The sequence below is a fragment of the Rhea pennata genome, chromosome 3, assembly GCF_028389875.1.
Source record: "Rhea pennata isolate bPtePen1 chromosome 3, bPtePen1.pri, whole genome shotgun sequence".
Taxonomy (NCBI): Eukaryota; Metazoa; Chordata; class Aves; order Rheiformes; family Rheidae; genus Rhea; species Rhea pennata.
This window is the reverse complement of record NC_084665.1, coordinates 66,097,803-66,114,389: the sequence shown is the minus strand read 5'-3', so window position 1 is coordinate 66,114,389 and position 16,587 is coordinate 66,097,803. Positions and strand designations below refer to the sequence as shown.

General features: G+C 32.8%; 1 protein-coding gene across 7 annotated transcripts in view; it reads right to left on the bottom strand.

Annotated features, from left to right (window-relative positions):
• The window catches only part of AHI1 (Abelson helper integration site 1), a 100,890-nt gene that overhangs the window by 46,931 nt on the left and 37,372 nt on the right, over window positions 1–16,587 (bottom strand). For all 7 annotated transcript variants that reach the window (XM_062572511.1, XM_062572514.1, XM_062572515.1 and 4 more), the window contains one exon: window positions 4,286–4,403. In XM_062572511.1, coding sequence (XP_062428495.1) covers window positions 4,286–4,403 — 118 coding nt within the window. The remainder of the gene's footprint in view (window positions 1–4,285; window positions 4,404–16,587) is intronic.

Genomic DNA, 16,587 nt, shown 5'->3' with positions numbered 1-16,587 from the left:
AGGTATCTCCTTTTTCTCCTCATAAAAAGAGAAGAGAAATAGTATTTTAAGAGTATTTAGCTGACGCAAAATACTTTTGACAACTTGATATACTACATTTGATTTCACTGTTTGCTTGAGATTGAAAAAAGGATTTTTAAATAGTCTATCAGATATATTGGAGGACCTAACTGCAATACTCAGTTCTGTTAATATGTTCAAAGAGTAAAAAAGAGAGTCATTTGAAATTTGCACTTTATATAGGTGGAAAACACCTTTGACCATCAGTTTCGTTAATGGATGGAAACTTTCTAATGTTCCCAATCTTGCCAAAGCGCTGTGTATTTTGTTTTTGAGTTTTTTTTTTAAGATACAAGAACCTTCACGTTTCTAGCACATACTTAATTAATTTCAAGAGTAAGTTTAATTATCTGGCTTTATTGAAGGGGAAATTTTAGTGAAAAGGTCTGTGCAATATTTATAGTGAAACCTCAGTCTCCCATGCAGTTAACTATTAGAGTCACTGCTAAATATTTGAAATTGAAAACTTATTTTAGAAAACTTGCCCTGAACTTAGTGGGAGTTACAGAATTCAAAAGTTGCTGCTGAATAAAACCTAAAAAAAATGGGCCAATTCTTTCATGTCATGCCATAGATCTGCAAAATAGTATGTTTAGACTGTAAGGAAGTGATTTTGCTGTGCAAAGATGCTTACAATCTTAGTGAGGAAGGCAAAAATAGAAAAAAAAAAAACAGTATAGATTTTAATGTCTCTCAGAGAACAGATAAATGAAAGCTGGAGCTTTTGCTACTTCCTCATTTGTTTAAAAAATAACAACCAGGAAATGGGTTATCCTGGACAAAGGTACAAAGATGAGAAAATGAGAAGGAAAAGACAGGAACAGCTTAGAAAGAGTACTAGATCATGTCACAGTGCAGTGCTACAGAGCAGTGCCATAGGATGGATATGACAAAATCAGCCCTGAATCCTGAGCATAAGCAGAGCACAGGGAAGATAAAACTTCAATTGAGACCGCAGAAGACAGGCATTAGACAAATTTTCTTAAAAAAAAAAAAATGAACAGTTAAACACTAGATACTTTTAGGAGAGATCCCCTAAAATTTACTAAACATTCCAACAAGAATAAAGTAATTTGCTCTATATAAAACAAGGAAAAATCTGAGGAGAGTCAAAGGTAGGATCAGCCATAAGACTTCATGAATCCAGATTACAAAAGACAAGACTCAGAGGTGATTTTCTCCACAAGCACACATCTAGCAATCATTACAGACCTCTGAGATACCTATCAGGTATTTCAGCTGCAGCATTATTGAGGCACAAACACAAGAAAATCTGATACGCAAAAATGAATTACAGACCTGCAGAAAAGGTTGAATCGACATGCTCTCAGATCACTAAGAAAATCTATGTTCCCTGCCTTCTTCTCAAATTTAAAAAAAAACTTTGTGAGAGAACAGCATAGAAGATAAGTTTTTTAAAATTTAAATTAATTTTGTTAAATTTAAGGAAATCTCTCTAATGAAGTGCACAGAATTTAACATAAAAGAAACATGCTCATCTGCATGTCCTGTATCTGCTTTGTGATACCTACTTCAGTAATAATGATTTGTAAAAATCCATGATTTTTTTTCCTAATACTATTGATTTTCTAATACTATTGATCTTCTAGTAATTCTAGTAAGCATGACAAAACTTGTAATATACCTCTTGTACAGCACTCTATAGTATTCAGGGGAGAGAAGTGCATGTTGCTTATCTTGATGTTAGCAAGGTTTTCAACACTGTCTCCCATAACATTCTCATAGATAAACTGATGACATATAGACTGGATAAGTAGAGAATGAGGTAGATTGAGAACTGGTGAACTGCTAGGGCTCAGAGGACTGTAATCACTGGCATGAAATCTAGCTGGAGGCCAGTCATTAGTGCTGTATTCCAGGGGTCAATACTAGGTCCAGTACTGCTCAACATCTTCATTAATGACCTGGATGAAGGGACGGAATGCACCCTTAGCAAGTTTGAGAGCAAAGCTGAGAGGAGTGACTGATACATCTAATGATTGCACTGATATTCAGAGGGACTTTGACAGGCTGGAGAAATGAATTGACAGGAATATCATGAAGTTCAACAAAGGGAAATGGAAAGTCCTGTACTTGGGGATGAAAAATGCACCAGTACAGGCAAGGAACCATCTGGCTGGAAAGCAGCTTCACAGAAAAGGATCTGGGAGTCCTGGTGAACAAGCTGAACATAAACCAGCAATGTACCTCTTTGGCAAAGGCAGCCAAGAACCTCCTGGCCTGCATTAGGAAGAATCAGATTGAGGGAAATGATTCTTCCCCTTCATAAAGCACTGGTGAGACCACATCTGGTGTCCAGTGTTCATTGCTGGGCTCCCCAGGACAAGAGATACATGGACATACTGGAATGAGTGCAGAGAAAGGCCACTAAGATGATCAAGAGGTGGGAACATCTGACATTTTAGGAGAGATGGAGAGCTGGGACTGTTTGCCTGGAGAAGAGAAGGCTCAGAGGGATCTTATCTATATCTATATGTATAAATATATGATAGGGGAGAGTAAAGAAGACAGAGCCAGACTCTTGCAGTGGTGCCCAGTGAAAGGACAAGAGGCAATGGGCATGAACTGAAATAAAAGAAATTTCACTTAAACATAGGAAAAATACATAAGAAACAAAAAGAAAAAAGTGAGGAAGGCAAGTATTAGAACAAAGCATAAAGGGCTTCTGGAAAGCAGACTTACAGCCCCCAAAAATGACAAAGAAATTTAAAAATCAGTTAAGATTTTAAAAGATTTTCTTACCAGAAAATCTATTTCAATTATGCTCCACTAGTCTTTTATGTTGTTTTTCCCTAAGAATCTAAATTTCTTTGTAACTTTAGTTGTCTGTTGAAAAGCCCTTAAAATGTATCATGCATAGCACTATCTCTATTTCTTTTTTAGTTTGCTTTCCCTGCATAAATAACACCTTGTGCTTGAAGACCGTGTTAAAACATTAGTCAGTTCTGGCAATAACTGTATTGGAAGCATGTATGAATAGCTATGGCATATATTTAAGTTGGATCACACTATTAAAAGGTCTCCATCTACTCACTTATCTGTGCTTCTGCCTAAAGTAAAATTTAGGACAATAATGTGTGCAATGATTTGAGCAATATTAGATATAAACACTTAAAACAACATAAGTTATATGTTAATTTTGTTTAAAGGGTTAGTCTACTTATGTTAAATATTCACAATATATAAGACAGAAAAGGTATTATACTGTTTCTACATAATTTTCACACCCTGGAAATACTAAGCAACTGCTGTGAGATAGATGGACGTTATTATGGCTTTAGCAACTCTTTTTAAGATAGAGAAATGGAAATACAGAGGTTAACTAGTGGTTGGACATTTGTATTGTCAATTAGTGATAATAGTGATTCTAAGACTAATCAATTTTTTAGTCCATGCTGAGTTTTTTGGTTTTTTTTAAATAATCACAACTTGATTTATGAAGAAAGTTATATCCCTTTAGGAGAAAATTCTATATACAGATTATTCCTATTTTTACTATCTATATTTTACCTATTAAGTTTATATTTTTCTTTCCCTCTCCTCCTATTTCTTTTCACTCTGCTCAGGGATACAAAACGAAAACATTTGGAAACTAAGCTAACAATTTTGTGTCTTACAGGGATCCCCCAAAAAAGACATGAAATTATCCATTTTGCTATTAAATATTTTGATTAACAATGTAACAAGATACTGTCAAAACAAACAAATATCAGAAAAATGTATAATTTTATTGCTTATTTTTTCTCATGAACACAAAAAACCAAAACCCTAAAAATATATTTAACACAACTGAAAGGGTTGATTGAATAATACAGTTCCTAAATAAACTGTTTTTCTTATTACTGCTTTCTTTTATTAATAATTGTAATTTTTTAAATGTGATTCTTTTTATTTTGTGGTGTCTGTGTTTAAGATATCCTAAAACGAAATGTTAAATTAAGAAAAGCTGGTAATTACACATTGTTTTAAGAACTTAAAGCACTAATAAATAAGTGTAGAACTTCAAAAAAAATGTTACAAGGGAACAAATATCAATATTGGACTGTATCACATTATACTGACTGTATAAACAATGGCACATATAGCAACCTGGCCACTCCACAAAAGAAATTCACAGCAGAATTTATATAGACAGGAAGAAATCACCTCAGAAGTTATTACCCATTCCCTAGAGAGAGTGATCAAATGAAAAAAAGAAGCTTACCACTTTTAGTAGAGAAAGGATATAGAGGATTCAGTGGAGTACTCTGAGTGCCTGACAGTCTTAACTTGGAGTGTGGTGACAGCAATGATGGCGCAGGAAGCAAGAGATTTGAGCTCGCCTGTAATAGGAAAGACAAATCAGAAAATGAAGTGTAATTTCCTGGGTTACTTACTGATGCAACAGCTAAAAGAGAAATTTTTGATTACTCCAAATAAGTATTAAATTCTGGGGTGTGGGGGGTGGGTGGGTGGAAAGAGTCAAATGGATGGTAAAACAGCAATTTCAAAAGGCTTTTTTTTTTTAAGAATATTTGAAAACACAGGTTTGGAAAAATTATTGACAGTTATAAATGGAATTCCATGTTTATATATGGATACAGAAAATATCAAGTAGTGAAAACAATAGAACAGTTTGAACTGGCAACTTCTCTTTGCATGTTTGTATAAAATAAAATTACATTTACACATGGTAACAAACTGAAAAAACATAAAATAACTTCTCATTTCAGTATTTACCCTATACTGCATCTAAGAGATTAGTTTGTATTAGAACCAGTGAAAAAGGTTAAACCTATCCTAAGTCAAAATTGATTTCTGCAAAACTATACAGCATATTTACATCAAAACACCATACAGCTTCTTTACGCAAGCTACACAAAACACACCTGTAGTGTATGTCCTTATTTCCATAATAACAATGATAAGATTGTTAAAATACAATTTGGTATGGGGTTTCTTGCAAACATGCAGCTATCACAAAGCATAAACTTTCTCCAAACTTTATTTTTGATATATTTTTTCATAGTCTCTCTGGGACAATATATTATGAGAATCTGAAGTTTTTACATGATCAAATATAGAACTGTACACTGTTTGTTAAACATATTTTCATTGACTACGTTTGTAATATTACCACAAGAAAAGGAAAATGGGCCTTAAATAAAATATTCTTAGTTATCTTCAAATAAAACAAATTCATATGCAAAAACTTTTAATAGAGCGATTTACATGACACAATATAATTCTTAACCTTTTCAAAACACACACAAAAAAAAAAAAAAAAAAAAAAAAAAAAAAAACTATTCCACAACTCGGAATAAATGTCTGTGGTGACTTAATCCACACTCTGTGGAACACTTCCTTTGGTTTCACAGACTTTACTTCAGACTCTTAAACCATAGTTGTTAGCAAAAATATAACGATGATATTCTGCCAGTTTTCAATCCACTTGATTCTATTTACAAAAATGGAGACAGCTAAAACAAAGTGAAACAGTAACTTCTTTTCAAAAGTTATATAACTTACATAACTACTTCTATCATTTAACAGACAATAACAGTTCAACAGGCTTCAATAATGCCAACACATACATATTTTTACGTGTTTAATTATAAGCACACTTAGATATGTACTTACATCCCCTGGACCTAAACACTAATATTTAATCAAAGCTTGATGCAAATTGTCAGGTAATAGACTGTTTGGTTTTTTTTAAGAACCCTAGTCAGGTTACTCTACACATATTTTTAGGGCTACATTACCCATAAATCGATTATAGAAAGGTGAAATTATTACTACACTAGGCCTTCACCTTACTGCATGTGGTTTTCATGCAGTAATACAGATGTAAGTCTACTGAAAAGTATGTGATAAAAACTGTCTTTTACACTATATAATGGAGTACTGTCTTAGCAATTGCATAAAATTTTAATAACTATATTGCAAAACTGACAAGAAAGAAAAGTAAGACAGAAGACCAGATTAAGCAGTGAACATGATGCAAAAGCATAATAGCTTTTGTAACAACTCAACTGAATGTTAAAAACAGTATCTGCAGAATGTAAGCAGAATGAACAGAGGGTTGTTTTCTGAATAAAAAATATTTTTATATTTTATGTTACATATGTAAGTTAAGTTTTCTTTTATACGTACAAATATGGTGGAAAGCCATTAGCTTATGTGTTTACTAAAACACAGAAAAACTACTTTTGCTACAAACATGTCAATCCCAGTTTTCCAATGTTTCATCTTCCATTACTGACTGTTAAAGTAGGTAGAAAGATCTCATTCTTACATGAATTTCTAGGTGGACGCACACACATTTTTTTCCCCAAAAGGTGAAACTGGTGTATGCTGTCCAGAGAAGTATCCCCATGAAAATTCTTGGAATTCCCTTTCAAATTTGTTTGATATCAAACAATTGGTTCAGAAATTACTAGGGAATGAAGACAGTTTGATTATATCAGCCTTTGGAAATCAAGTTAAGCACTGCAGAGTAAACTATTCAAAACTAGCACTTACAGGTAGTTTTCAGCTTCACCCTAGAGAGAAAAAAAAATCAGGGGAAACTTGTCTTGATTGTGGTAGTTTAATGAAGAGATATGAAAATCTGTATGTAAATGATATCTGTACAGAATTTAATTCACTATTTTCCTGCTGTATTACTCAAATACACTCATTATACATGCCAAACAGACAAGTGCATTAGAAGATTAAATATGTTCCTGAAGTTTTTCTTTAAAAAAACTGGCCCTTTTAAAATTCAAACTAAGTCCTATCATACTATCCTTCCTTTCTCTCCAAGCCCTTAAAATAACAGGGCAAAACAGGCTGTTATAAAAGAGACTCAAATGAAGTTTGAAAAATTTTAAATTCAAGAAGTCTTACAAGAGTGACTCATCCCTCCTTAAAGGCAGCGAAGCTCAGCTATAAAAGCCTGCCCATCTGAAGTAAATGCAGAACTGACATTTTTATGATCTCTGTGGCACTAGATCTTAAATATTATTTGAAAATCTAAAAGGGCCAAAGAGAAAAGAACACCACTGAGAGAGGAAGGAAGCATTCAGCTAATAGTTGAGGACTAATGATTTAGTAGAACTGCTTCCAGGTGAAGTATAATTACCTAGGAAAAGTAATTAATTTTCCTATAACAGACATATTATAAGACTACCTACCTAACAAACAGTGAAGCAATCACTATTTTTGAAATGCAAGCTGTGGGAAGGGATTGCTAAATACCTTTACAACAACGAGCAAAGTTGGCTAAGATAGCCAACCATCAATCTACTTATTTTTCACAACAGACTTAGCTTGCTTCATGTAAAAACCACAGCTTTATCAAAGACACAGTTTACTACTATCCTAAATTGAGTAAAATTAAGTTATAAAATTAATGTTGTTTTTGGACAGATAAAAAGATCTGCACAATTTTTGCAAAGTTTAAAAAAAGCTGATTTGCATTTTATTTTTTGTGTTAAGGCAGCTCTATGCAAATTATGCAAATACACATTTCAGTGGAACTAGTTTTCACATTAAAAGTGAATTTCATGAGATTAAAAAAAAAGGAAAACTGCAAGACTGGACAAGTTGACAGTAACAATTTCTCTTTTTTCCTGAGAATGCAATTTGATGACCTTTGCAACCAGCATAATCAGCATTTCCATATGTACTTGCAAGTCAAATCAAGTTGGCCAGATCTATAGTACCTCTTATTCTTTTAGTTTTAAGCTTCTCTTCTGAAATTTTAAGCCTTTAGGACACTCTTTTTAAAGACAGTCAAAAAGCTATTGGACCATGATTTTTATGGAATTTTAAAGCTGACAACAGAATTGAAACAAAAACAAAATATGAGTTCTGCTATTTCTTTTTCTCAATGCTGTAAGATAATATTTAACTTTAAGAAAATAGTGCTACGATTTTTAAATTTACAATATAAGTCTGAGTCAAGTTTACATCTAAAGTAAAATGCAATTATTTCTATTACAGCTGTGTTAGGACTCCAACAAAGACTGGGATTCAGTTGTGGTAGGTCCTCCGTAATCATGCAGATATAGGCAAAACTGAAACATACAGACTACATTTGCCTGAAGCAAGTGTGTTCCTCTGATGATCCCTACCGTTCTCTTATCATCCAGATAAGGAACTCATCTAGATTACAATATAGCTGCTTTGTAACCTGAGTGCCTTCTCCCCCACCCCCTACATAAAAGTCCAGAGGCATCCATGTGAAAACAGAAGCTAGAAGGTGCTTGAACCTAAAGTTTATAGATAGCCATTGTATACAGAATATGCGTCTCTGCCACACAGTAATTTTACATACTCAATTCCTTAGTTCTGCCAGAGAGTTCTTGCATTTCTGTTACAGTCCTTACCACAAAATATTTCTTCCATTTTTTTATTGTTAAGAAGAAACTAAGACTACTATAAACATTTGAACTAGTAAGCTTCTTTTTTCTGCCCATAAGGAAAACCAAATTCATTGTACAAGATATAAAACAGTTAAACACTAAGCTGTGCAGATTCAGTCATGAAATACACAGAGTATGACACTTCCTGGGCTAAAACTCGTATTTCAGTTCCCACATTTTAACAAAACAGCCACTGACCAATAGTAGCAGAAAGCAGAGTGGTCTTGCTTAGTAAGATCTAAATAACTTACGTAAACCTTCGCCTCTTCTGAGGCTGGTTATGATGCTTCCTATCAAAGTACATGCCAATGAAAAAAAAATTTAAAAAAAGAAAGAAAAAAGAAAATCCATATTTTCTTTACCAGTTGAAAGAAAAAGAAAACACTCTGTCCACTTTTTTTTTTCAAATTAAAAATGGATCTAACTTATGTCCCAATCAAAACAAAGCACCAGAAGGTATTTGTCTTATTTCATTTCTCTTCCTTCTAAGAAAAATGGACACCACAAAATCTTCTGACTTACAGTCTGCTAAATATATACAAAAACCTACTCCTTTACATTTGTTGATTAAAGTCATGAAAGTATGACTCTTTAAATACAGTACAAAATTTCAGATAATCATGTAAATATCCAAAGAGATGACATTTGAAAAGTCATCTCTCCTTCCACCCTGCCAAGTATTTGTTTGGCTCCTAGGCTTTTCCTATCATATATAAAATCCTCTCTACTTAAGTTTTCTGAACTAAAAAAGTGACTTTATATAAACATGTCTGCACTTCACTCAATTGTTTTAAAAATTATGCATTAAACACAAATTGTAATTTAATTTCTTATGCTGATATACGCCCTGATTAAGGTAATCATAAAGAGAGAAAGCTAACAAAACCTGACCATATCTCCTCAGAATAAGCAAGAGCTTGGGATGAAAATATACGAACTTAGTCCCCCCCCCCTTTATTTCTTTTTTTTTTTTTTTTTTTGAATGAGAAACAAACTACTTACCTCAGCTGACCAAAAATAAAAGGAATCTGAAAAATTACTAAAAATCCATACAGATCTTATCTCATCTATGCTTCTTTTACTCTCAGTTTACAGTACTTCAGTATTTGGGCCATGAGTAAATTTATATAGGCATGTTGCAGCTAAAATGGAACATTCCCTTCTGCGCCCAACATCTTGCAACACATTGTATCTCAGCCCCAACAATGTTCTGAAGTGAATTGAATCAGCACATGTTTAAGGTAACTCTCGCATTGAAAGTTTGTATAGCTCCTTCTTGTTAATGAAAGCTGCTTTCTCCACATCTTGGTGACAATAAGTCAGCTGGCACAAGGCGATATAAACTGTGTTCTTTCACCAGCACAAGTGAACCTAGCTTCTCTGCTCTATGATTATGAGCAAATATAGCATTACTCAGATATCTCTGTTTACTTTGTTCAGTAGAGGAAAAAACAAGCAGTGAGTAACTTTTCCTTAATACCATACAAACCTTCACAGAGAGAAAACTATGATGACAAAACAGGAAATAGAATTAAAGGACTGATCAGTAAAATTCATACATGTTTTATTGAAATGGCTAACATTATTTTATTTTGCCCTCCAGTAAAATAATTATAATGGCTATAGACTTATGCTGAAAATGAATGCAATACATTCCTCATATCTGACATTTTCTATATAAAACATAAGATACTAAGTAAAATATTAGACTATGAAAAGGAGGACAGAGAATTAACAATATAGTAGTGGAACTAAACCTTTTGTCACTGCTGGCTGTAATTTACTAGTGCTAAATTAGCTGGCTGTAACTTACTAGTGCTAAATTAGATCTCTATTCAAATAATACTATCAGCAAGAATCAAAAACAGGTAACTTGCACTTACAGCACAGCATGAAGGGTGATCCTGCATAAATATTTCTGCCCTGATGCTACAAAAAGATTCATACTCGCCACTCACTCCACTAGAGTAAAAAGCTGTGAGCATGCAGATTTAAATTCCAGATTCACACTAAAACATACAATCTCTCCTCATAACAGAAATCTGTGTATCCAACAAAAAATTAACACAGTTCCTCATTAACTTTTAACATTAGAAATCTTAAGAAATAATGGTGAAATAGTTTGAAATGGAAAATCCTACATCTATTGCTAATGCTAAAAAAGCTCAGAGAAAGGAAAAAAAAATAATATAACTAAATTACATATTCAAAGAATTCAGAAGTATCTCCACGAGCAGATATCTTAAAGTACAGACCTACTAGTAAAGAGACATTTTACTAAGTCCTTTTTAGCTACCACTTTAGTCAAGTGAGATTTCAGAATTCTAGTAACAGATCTTACTAGAGATCTTAATCTTGCTGAGGATCAGATTGCCACTACCAAGCTGGAACACAGACTTAGAATGTATTACCTATTCCAAGGTAACTACCCAGACAATGGCACTTATTAAATAGTAAATGCAATATACCTATTTTCTTTTATCACTGGGTAAGTGTAGGAACAGTTAATACAAAGTAACAAATTGTTCTAAGTCTATACAAGTTAGTATGAAGATAGCATTTACATAGCTATTTGTGTCACATCTGTGCCAAAGTTTCTTCATCTACAAAATATAGATAATAGTTTCTTTCCTCTCACATCTCTTTGTGTTGCTTTGTATTTTATCCAATGCTAGTTAAAAATACAGAACACAGACAAAAATTTTGCTAAACGAAGATGATTATAACAAAGAAATATTTTAGACTTTAAGGATCTGACCTGTTTTATGAAATTTTTGTACAGAAAAAAATACAGAAAAAATAGTTATTTGTTCAACTTTTCTAATACAAGTAACAGAATCTAGAAGCAATTTAGAATGATGTCCAGTTGCAGTAAAGTGACTTTAAATTAATTTTTATTATAATAAAGTATTATTGTTAAAATATTATTTAAGTTTATTATATTATTATATTTATTAAAGTTGGTAAAAGTAACAAAATGGTAATGAAAAATATTTTCATGACTATTTCCCAAATTCTGCTGTATAATAAACTATTTCTTAAAGATATACAACAGAAAATTTAGGCAAAACACTCATGCTTTAGTAAGTACTCTACCAATAAAAATCTTCCAACAATACTTCATATTTTTTTTTTTTTTTGACAATTGCTTTGTGCAATCACAGTCATTCAACACTATGTGGTTGTCAAATGGGAAGAAGTTTATAAGAAAATTTTGTATCTAGTAAACAAAGCATTCAAGATTATGGTATTTCAGGTTTCAAAGTGATTCCACCACAGCTTATAAAATACATCCGTGTAAGTCTGCAGTTTGGAATATCTATGTTTAAAGTATTAATTTGATCAGAATTTCCTATAGAAAGAAAAGCATATCCTAAGATTCTGAGGGGGAAAACTAAATAAAAAAGAACATATATTCAAAAACACATAATTTATTGTTTAATTAATTAAATTCCATTGGAATGCATTGCACAGGTCATCAGAAAAATGATTGCCTCTTTGCCTGTGATGTTACACTATTGTGTTCTGCACAAAACTGATAATTAATAAACCAACTCTTACACCTATCATGCAGTGGGCCACATGGATCTTTCTTGGACTCACTATAAAAGTAAAATTATAAGAAAGTCTTAATAAACATTTTATAATGCAACTGAACTTTAGGAATGTGATATAGTTAAAAGAATATTAGTAACCCCTCTGGAGAATTACTATATAACCCATTGGTATGTAACATGATAATGCTCAATTTATCACTACAACTTTTATACATATTTTATATTCCATAACATAAGAATAGCTATGCTGAATTAGATCAAAGATCCATTCTTCTGTTCTCCAACAGTGAACTATATCACACAGGTACATACAAGTCTAGAGAGATTTTCCTCCTGTGATGCCCTTCCACTTTCATCACTCAACAGTTTATAACCTTCTTCAGCTTGACTTTGAAGTAATATCAGTTTGTCGGGCCAATAGCTTTTGTTGAATCTCTCCTTTATGAATTTGCCTAAAATCTCAGGGAAAACATTTGCATTTCTGACCTCCACAACACTCTTGCAATATTTCAGTAATTTCAGTGTTTGCCCTCACTTCAGCTGTGAGAAAGAGAAAAAAAATCTTGTTTTTCTCATATTATTCATGATTTTATATATTTCTAATCATATTTCTCATCTCAGTCACCTCCAGTTGTCCTTCTTGAAAAGCTGAGCAGCTCTAGTCAGTTCAGTCTCCTTTTATGCAAGCTCTTCCACATCTCCTAGGATCTGTCTGCTCTTGTTTGAACATCTTTTAAATCTTACTAGGTTCTTGTTCAGAACTAATTAATTAACTTCTAATTACTATTGGCCAGAACTGATTACAGTGTTCAATACATGGGTTCACCCTGAATTTCCTAAGTAGAAACACACAAGCATCCCCTCCACATAGTTTGGCTGGTGTTGCATTAAAGAAAAAGAATAAAACAACAATCATTTAAAAAGTAGAAAATCAAACATTCATATTTTCATCATCTACAGCTAGCATTCTGAAAAGAATATTATTTTAATAATAACCATTTCATATAGGTACCTGTGTAGTGGAAAAGGATCTGCTCAAGATCTGCAAATTGTACAGTTACATATAACTTTATAAATCAAATCCCATCTGTTGAAAATGGACATATATGCATACAATCACGCAACATCTAATGTTTAAAAAGGCAAGCTCTACATATCTCATCTCTGTCTTCATTTTCTAGTACTTCCAGTCTTCTCCTTTACTTTTATGGCTTGACTTCTACTTAACTGTTTGTGCAGATAATACACAATGTGATTCCAGAATATCGTCTTGCAATTAGGTGATAATATGTAGTTAGTTAGGTATCCAATAGGATAATATAAAATGCAGAATCATTACTGTGTGTACGTATAAATAAAATGTGTCTAACAAAAGCAGAATAAAGGTGAAGAAATATTTTACATTCTGCATTCCACTTAAATAAAAACAAACAAGTTAACAGTAAGAAATGCACAACCATACTGAAAACATATGAAAAAAATTAAAAAATGAAGGATAAATTTATCTGCATGAGAAGACAATTTTTTTATATATATATATATATATAAATACATATATAAATATTTATATATATATTTTATATATATATAAATATATATTTATATATATAAATATATATATATATATATTTATTTAGCAAGCTAAAAACTTCAAGGAAAACATCCTGATTTCAAGAGAAAAAAAAGACAGCATCAAAATGCAGAATGCAAATAATAATTTAAATCATATTAGAAGAGTATTCATTTACCTTTGATAAGATACTAATTTCATTAGCTGTATCATTTCACAGATCTTACTTTTAACCTTTCCTGAAAATTCCTCAGCTACAGCGTTTTCATTTGTAATGAGAAATAGAATTACACTGTTTACAACCATGGAAGGCATAGTGGGGGGGGGGGGGGGGGGAGAAAGAAAAAAAAGAAAAGGTTTTCTATCCATTTCCAAGTTTTCTTCAGCAGTAAGTTGGGAAAATTCTATGTACTTACTCAGAGCAAAAAAGAGGCTTTAAAAATACATCTCCCAATACTTGCCCCAAAATATTCACAAAACTGACAATATTTTTATGAGGATCCTAAGTACTTAATACATTACTTTCTTCATGTCTTCCACCTTCAGGTAGAAGCTGTAATAGTTGCTACAAAATTCTCCCTTTCCTGATCTGCACTAAAACCCAAGAGTCAAGCAAGGTATTTCAGGATCTACCAATATAAGACAAACTGGAGGACAGATCTCCCTTCAAGACTGACAACAGTAGCATAAAAAAAAGGTGCATCAATTCAGAGTCTGGCTCTGCTTCTGAATCTTTGTTGCAGACAAAAAGGACAAGCTTCCAGCTTCTTCCACTTGATTGTTTATATAGTATCAGTATCATGCTTATGTATTAATTAAAAAAGTCTGTACATATTTTCTGAAAAACAGTGGCATTAAATGCTACAAATTAATTCTGTTTTAACACAGTAAGATATATTTTGCATCTCAAATTGAGTAAGAACACCATCTGGAATGATGAAATTTCAGTATGTTTGATGCAATATAAGGTAGAAAGTTTCTGGATGACCTCACAGTCCCTATTGTCTTAATATATTCTGGCACAGTTGTAACTACACTCAATGAATAAAAAATTCAAACAGTTTTAAGTAGTTTTGTATTTAGGAAAGCATATTCCCTTTTATATTTTAGTTGTCTACTGTTGCACTTCAAAAATATCTAAGTATCAGAATTTCAGTAATTACCTTTAGTAAAAATCAGTAACACTGATAAACTTTTAATAGCATTTTCCAGAAATACATTGTGAAGTTGAGTCTCAAAAAAACAAACATTTGAGTAATTTAGAAGTATTCACATATTAAAGAGAGAAGGCAGTCTTGTTGCAGTGTTAGTACTACAGAGTACATATAGATTTTGTTCTTAAACGTTTCAAAGTTTTTCTTTTTTCAGGTTCTATCACGATAGTTCTGACATTTAGAAAGTATAATATCACAGCTAGGATGTTATAACTTTAAAAGATAACTTTCCATAACTGCATAACATGTATTACCTTCTCGTTATGAAAAGCTATAAACAAGTACTTGGATAGCTAGACAGAAGTGCCATTTTAAGTACATAAATAGGAACATTGAATGAAAACCATATAGGAGTTCTTCTGATGACTATAGAGATGGTAAGTGTACACTTGTGGGTTAAGTGTTTTCCTATGAAAAACCATTATGAATAGAACATATGTTAGCATTAGTTCCTTGAGGCAGAGATAAATAATAATTGCTGCCAAGATTCAACATAGCGTAATTTCTCTGTAGGCCAAAGACATCAATTCTCCATTCTGGTTTTATAAAGAAATTCACATTTAACTTCAAAATACGATACAGAAATACTTTTAACGTGTATGCTGTAATGTAGCAAAATGCTCTAGCTATAGTGAATTGCTAAATCTTTAGCCCAATATTCAATTCTTTGGTCTAATTACATACTTTCTAGGCTGACAAGAATGGGAATGTAATAAGAGGAGGCACTTTCTCTATCATCCATCAGCATCCCTATTTAGGTAGCAAAGAAGAAAAACAAACAAACAAATTGGTTACAAAAGTACCTGGAAAGGAGGCATTAGTCTCAATACAAAAACTAGAGTTCATATAGGAATAAATTACTCTCAATTTCTACCTAACTTAAACCAAATTTTAATATACTCACATTCCATTTTCAAAGTAGATGTCTAAGTTGCAGATTTTCAAATGTGGCACTTAAAAGTTACTTTTATACCCACTGGTTACTGTTGTTAAGTATGCCTATACTGTACCCCAAGTTCCCGTGCTGGTGCATCTAGCTGTTCTGAGACTCCTATACCTTTGTCTCACAAAACATGTGCCCAGGCTTGGCCTCAGGTCAGGTTTATTGTCTACCAGGTATGCTCCCAGTATGCTTGTTCCAAATAGTAATCCCTCTGGGTCTGTGACAAGGCACTGGCATGCAAACATGACCCACAGACCAGTCAGTACCAAGCTTACGCAACTTCCAATATCTCTTTTACACAGCATCACATAAACACATGCAAGATACTGCTTGCTCCCTCATTTGGAGTTTCAATTTCCATCCCTGCCATGGGGCAGCCTGCCACTGTACATGGGGCACAATAAAGACTCTTTATTGCATTTTCACAGGACTGAGCATCTTCTGCCATCATTCCAGCCACATCAGCGCATTCTTGCATAGGCAGCTGAGTAACTGGTCACAACTTCAATGAGGCCTACTTTGACTAATGCTTTAGCAAAGGATTCATGCAAGTACACATTCTAATGAATGTTCCAGGAGAACCTGCACTTAACATTTACTTCAATATACATCAAGTTTTTCACAAGAAAAAGCTGCATACATGTATATACACACACCTGAAGCTGTAAATCCAAATCACAAATGAGTAGAAGGTTTAAAGTTGATATATTTTCAGGAGTTATATGGAAGATGTCATCATTTAGCCATAGACATTGTCATCAAATTGTGTAGGACAGATGTCAGGAAAAACTACTGTTCTTGGATAAATAAGCATTATTTCACACTCAAATAT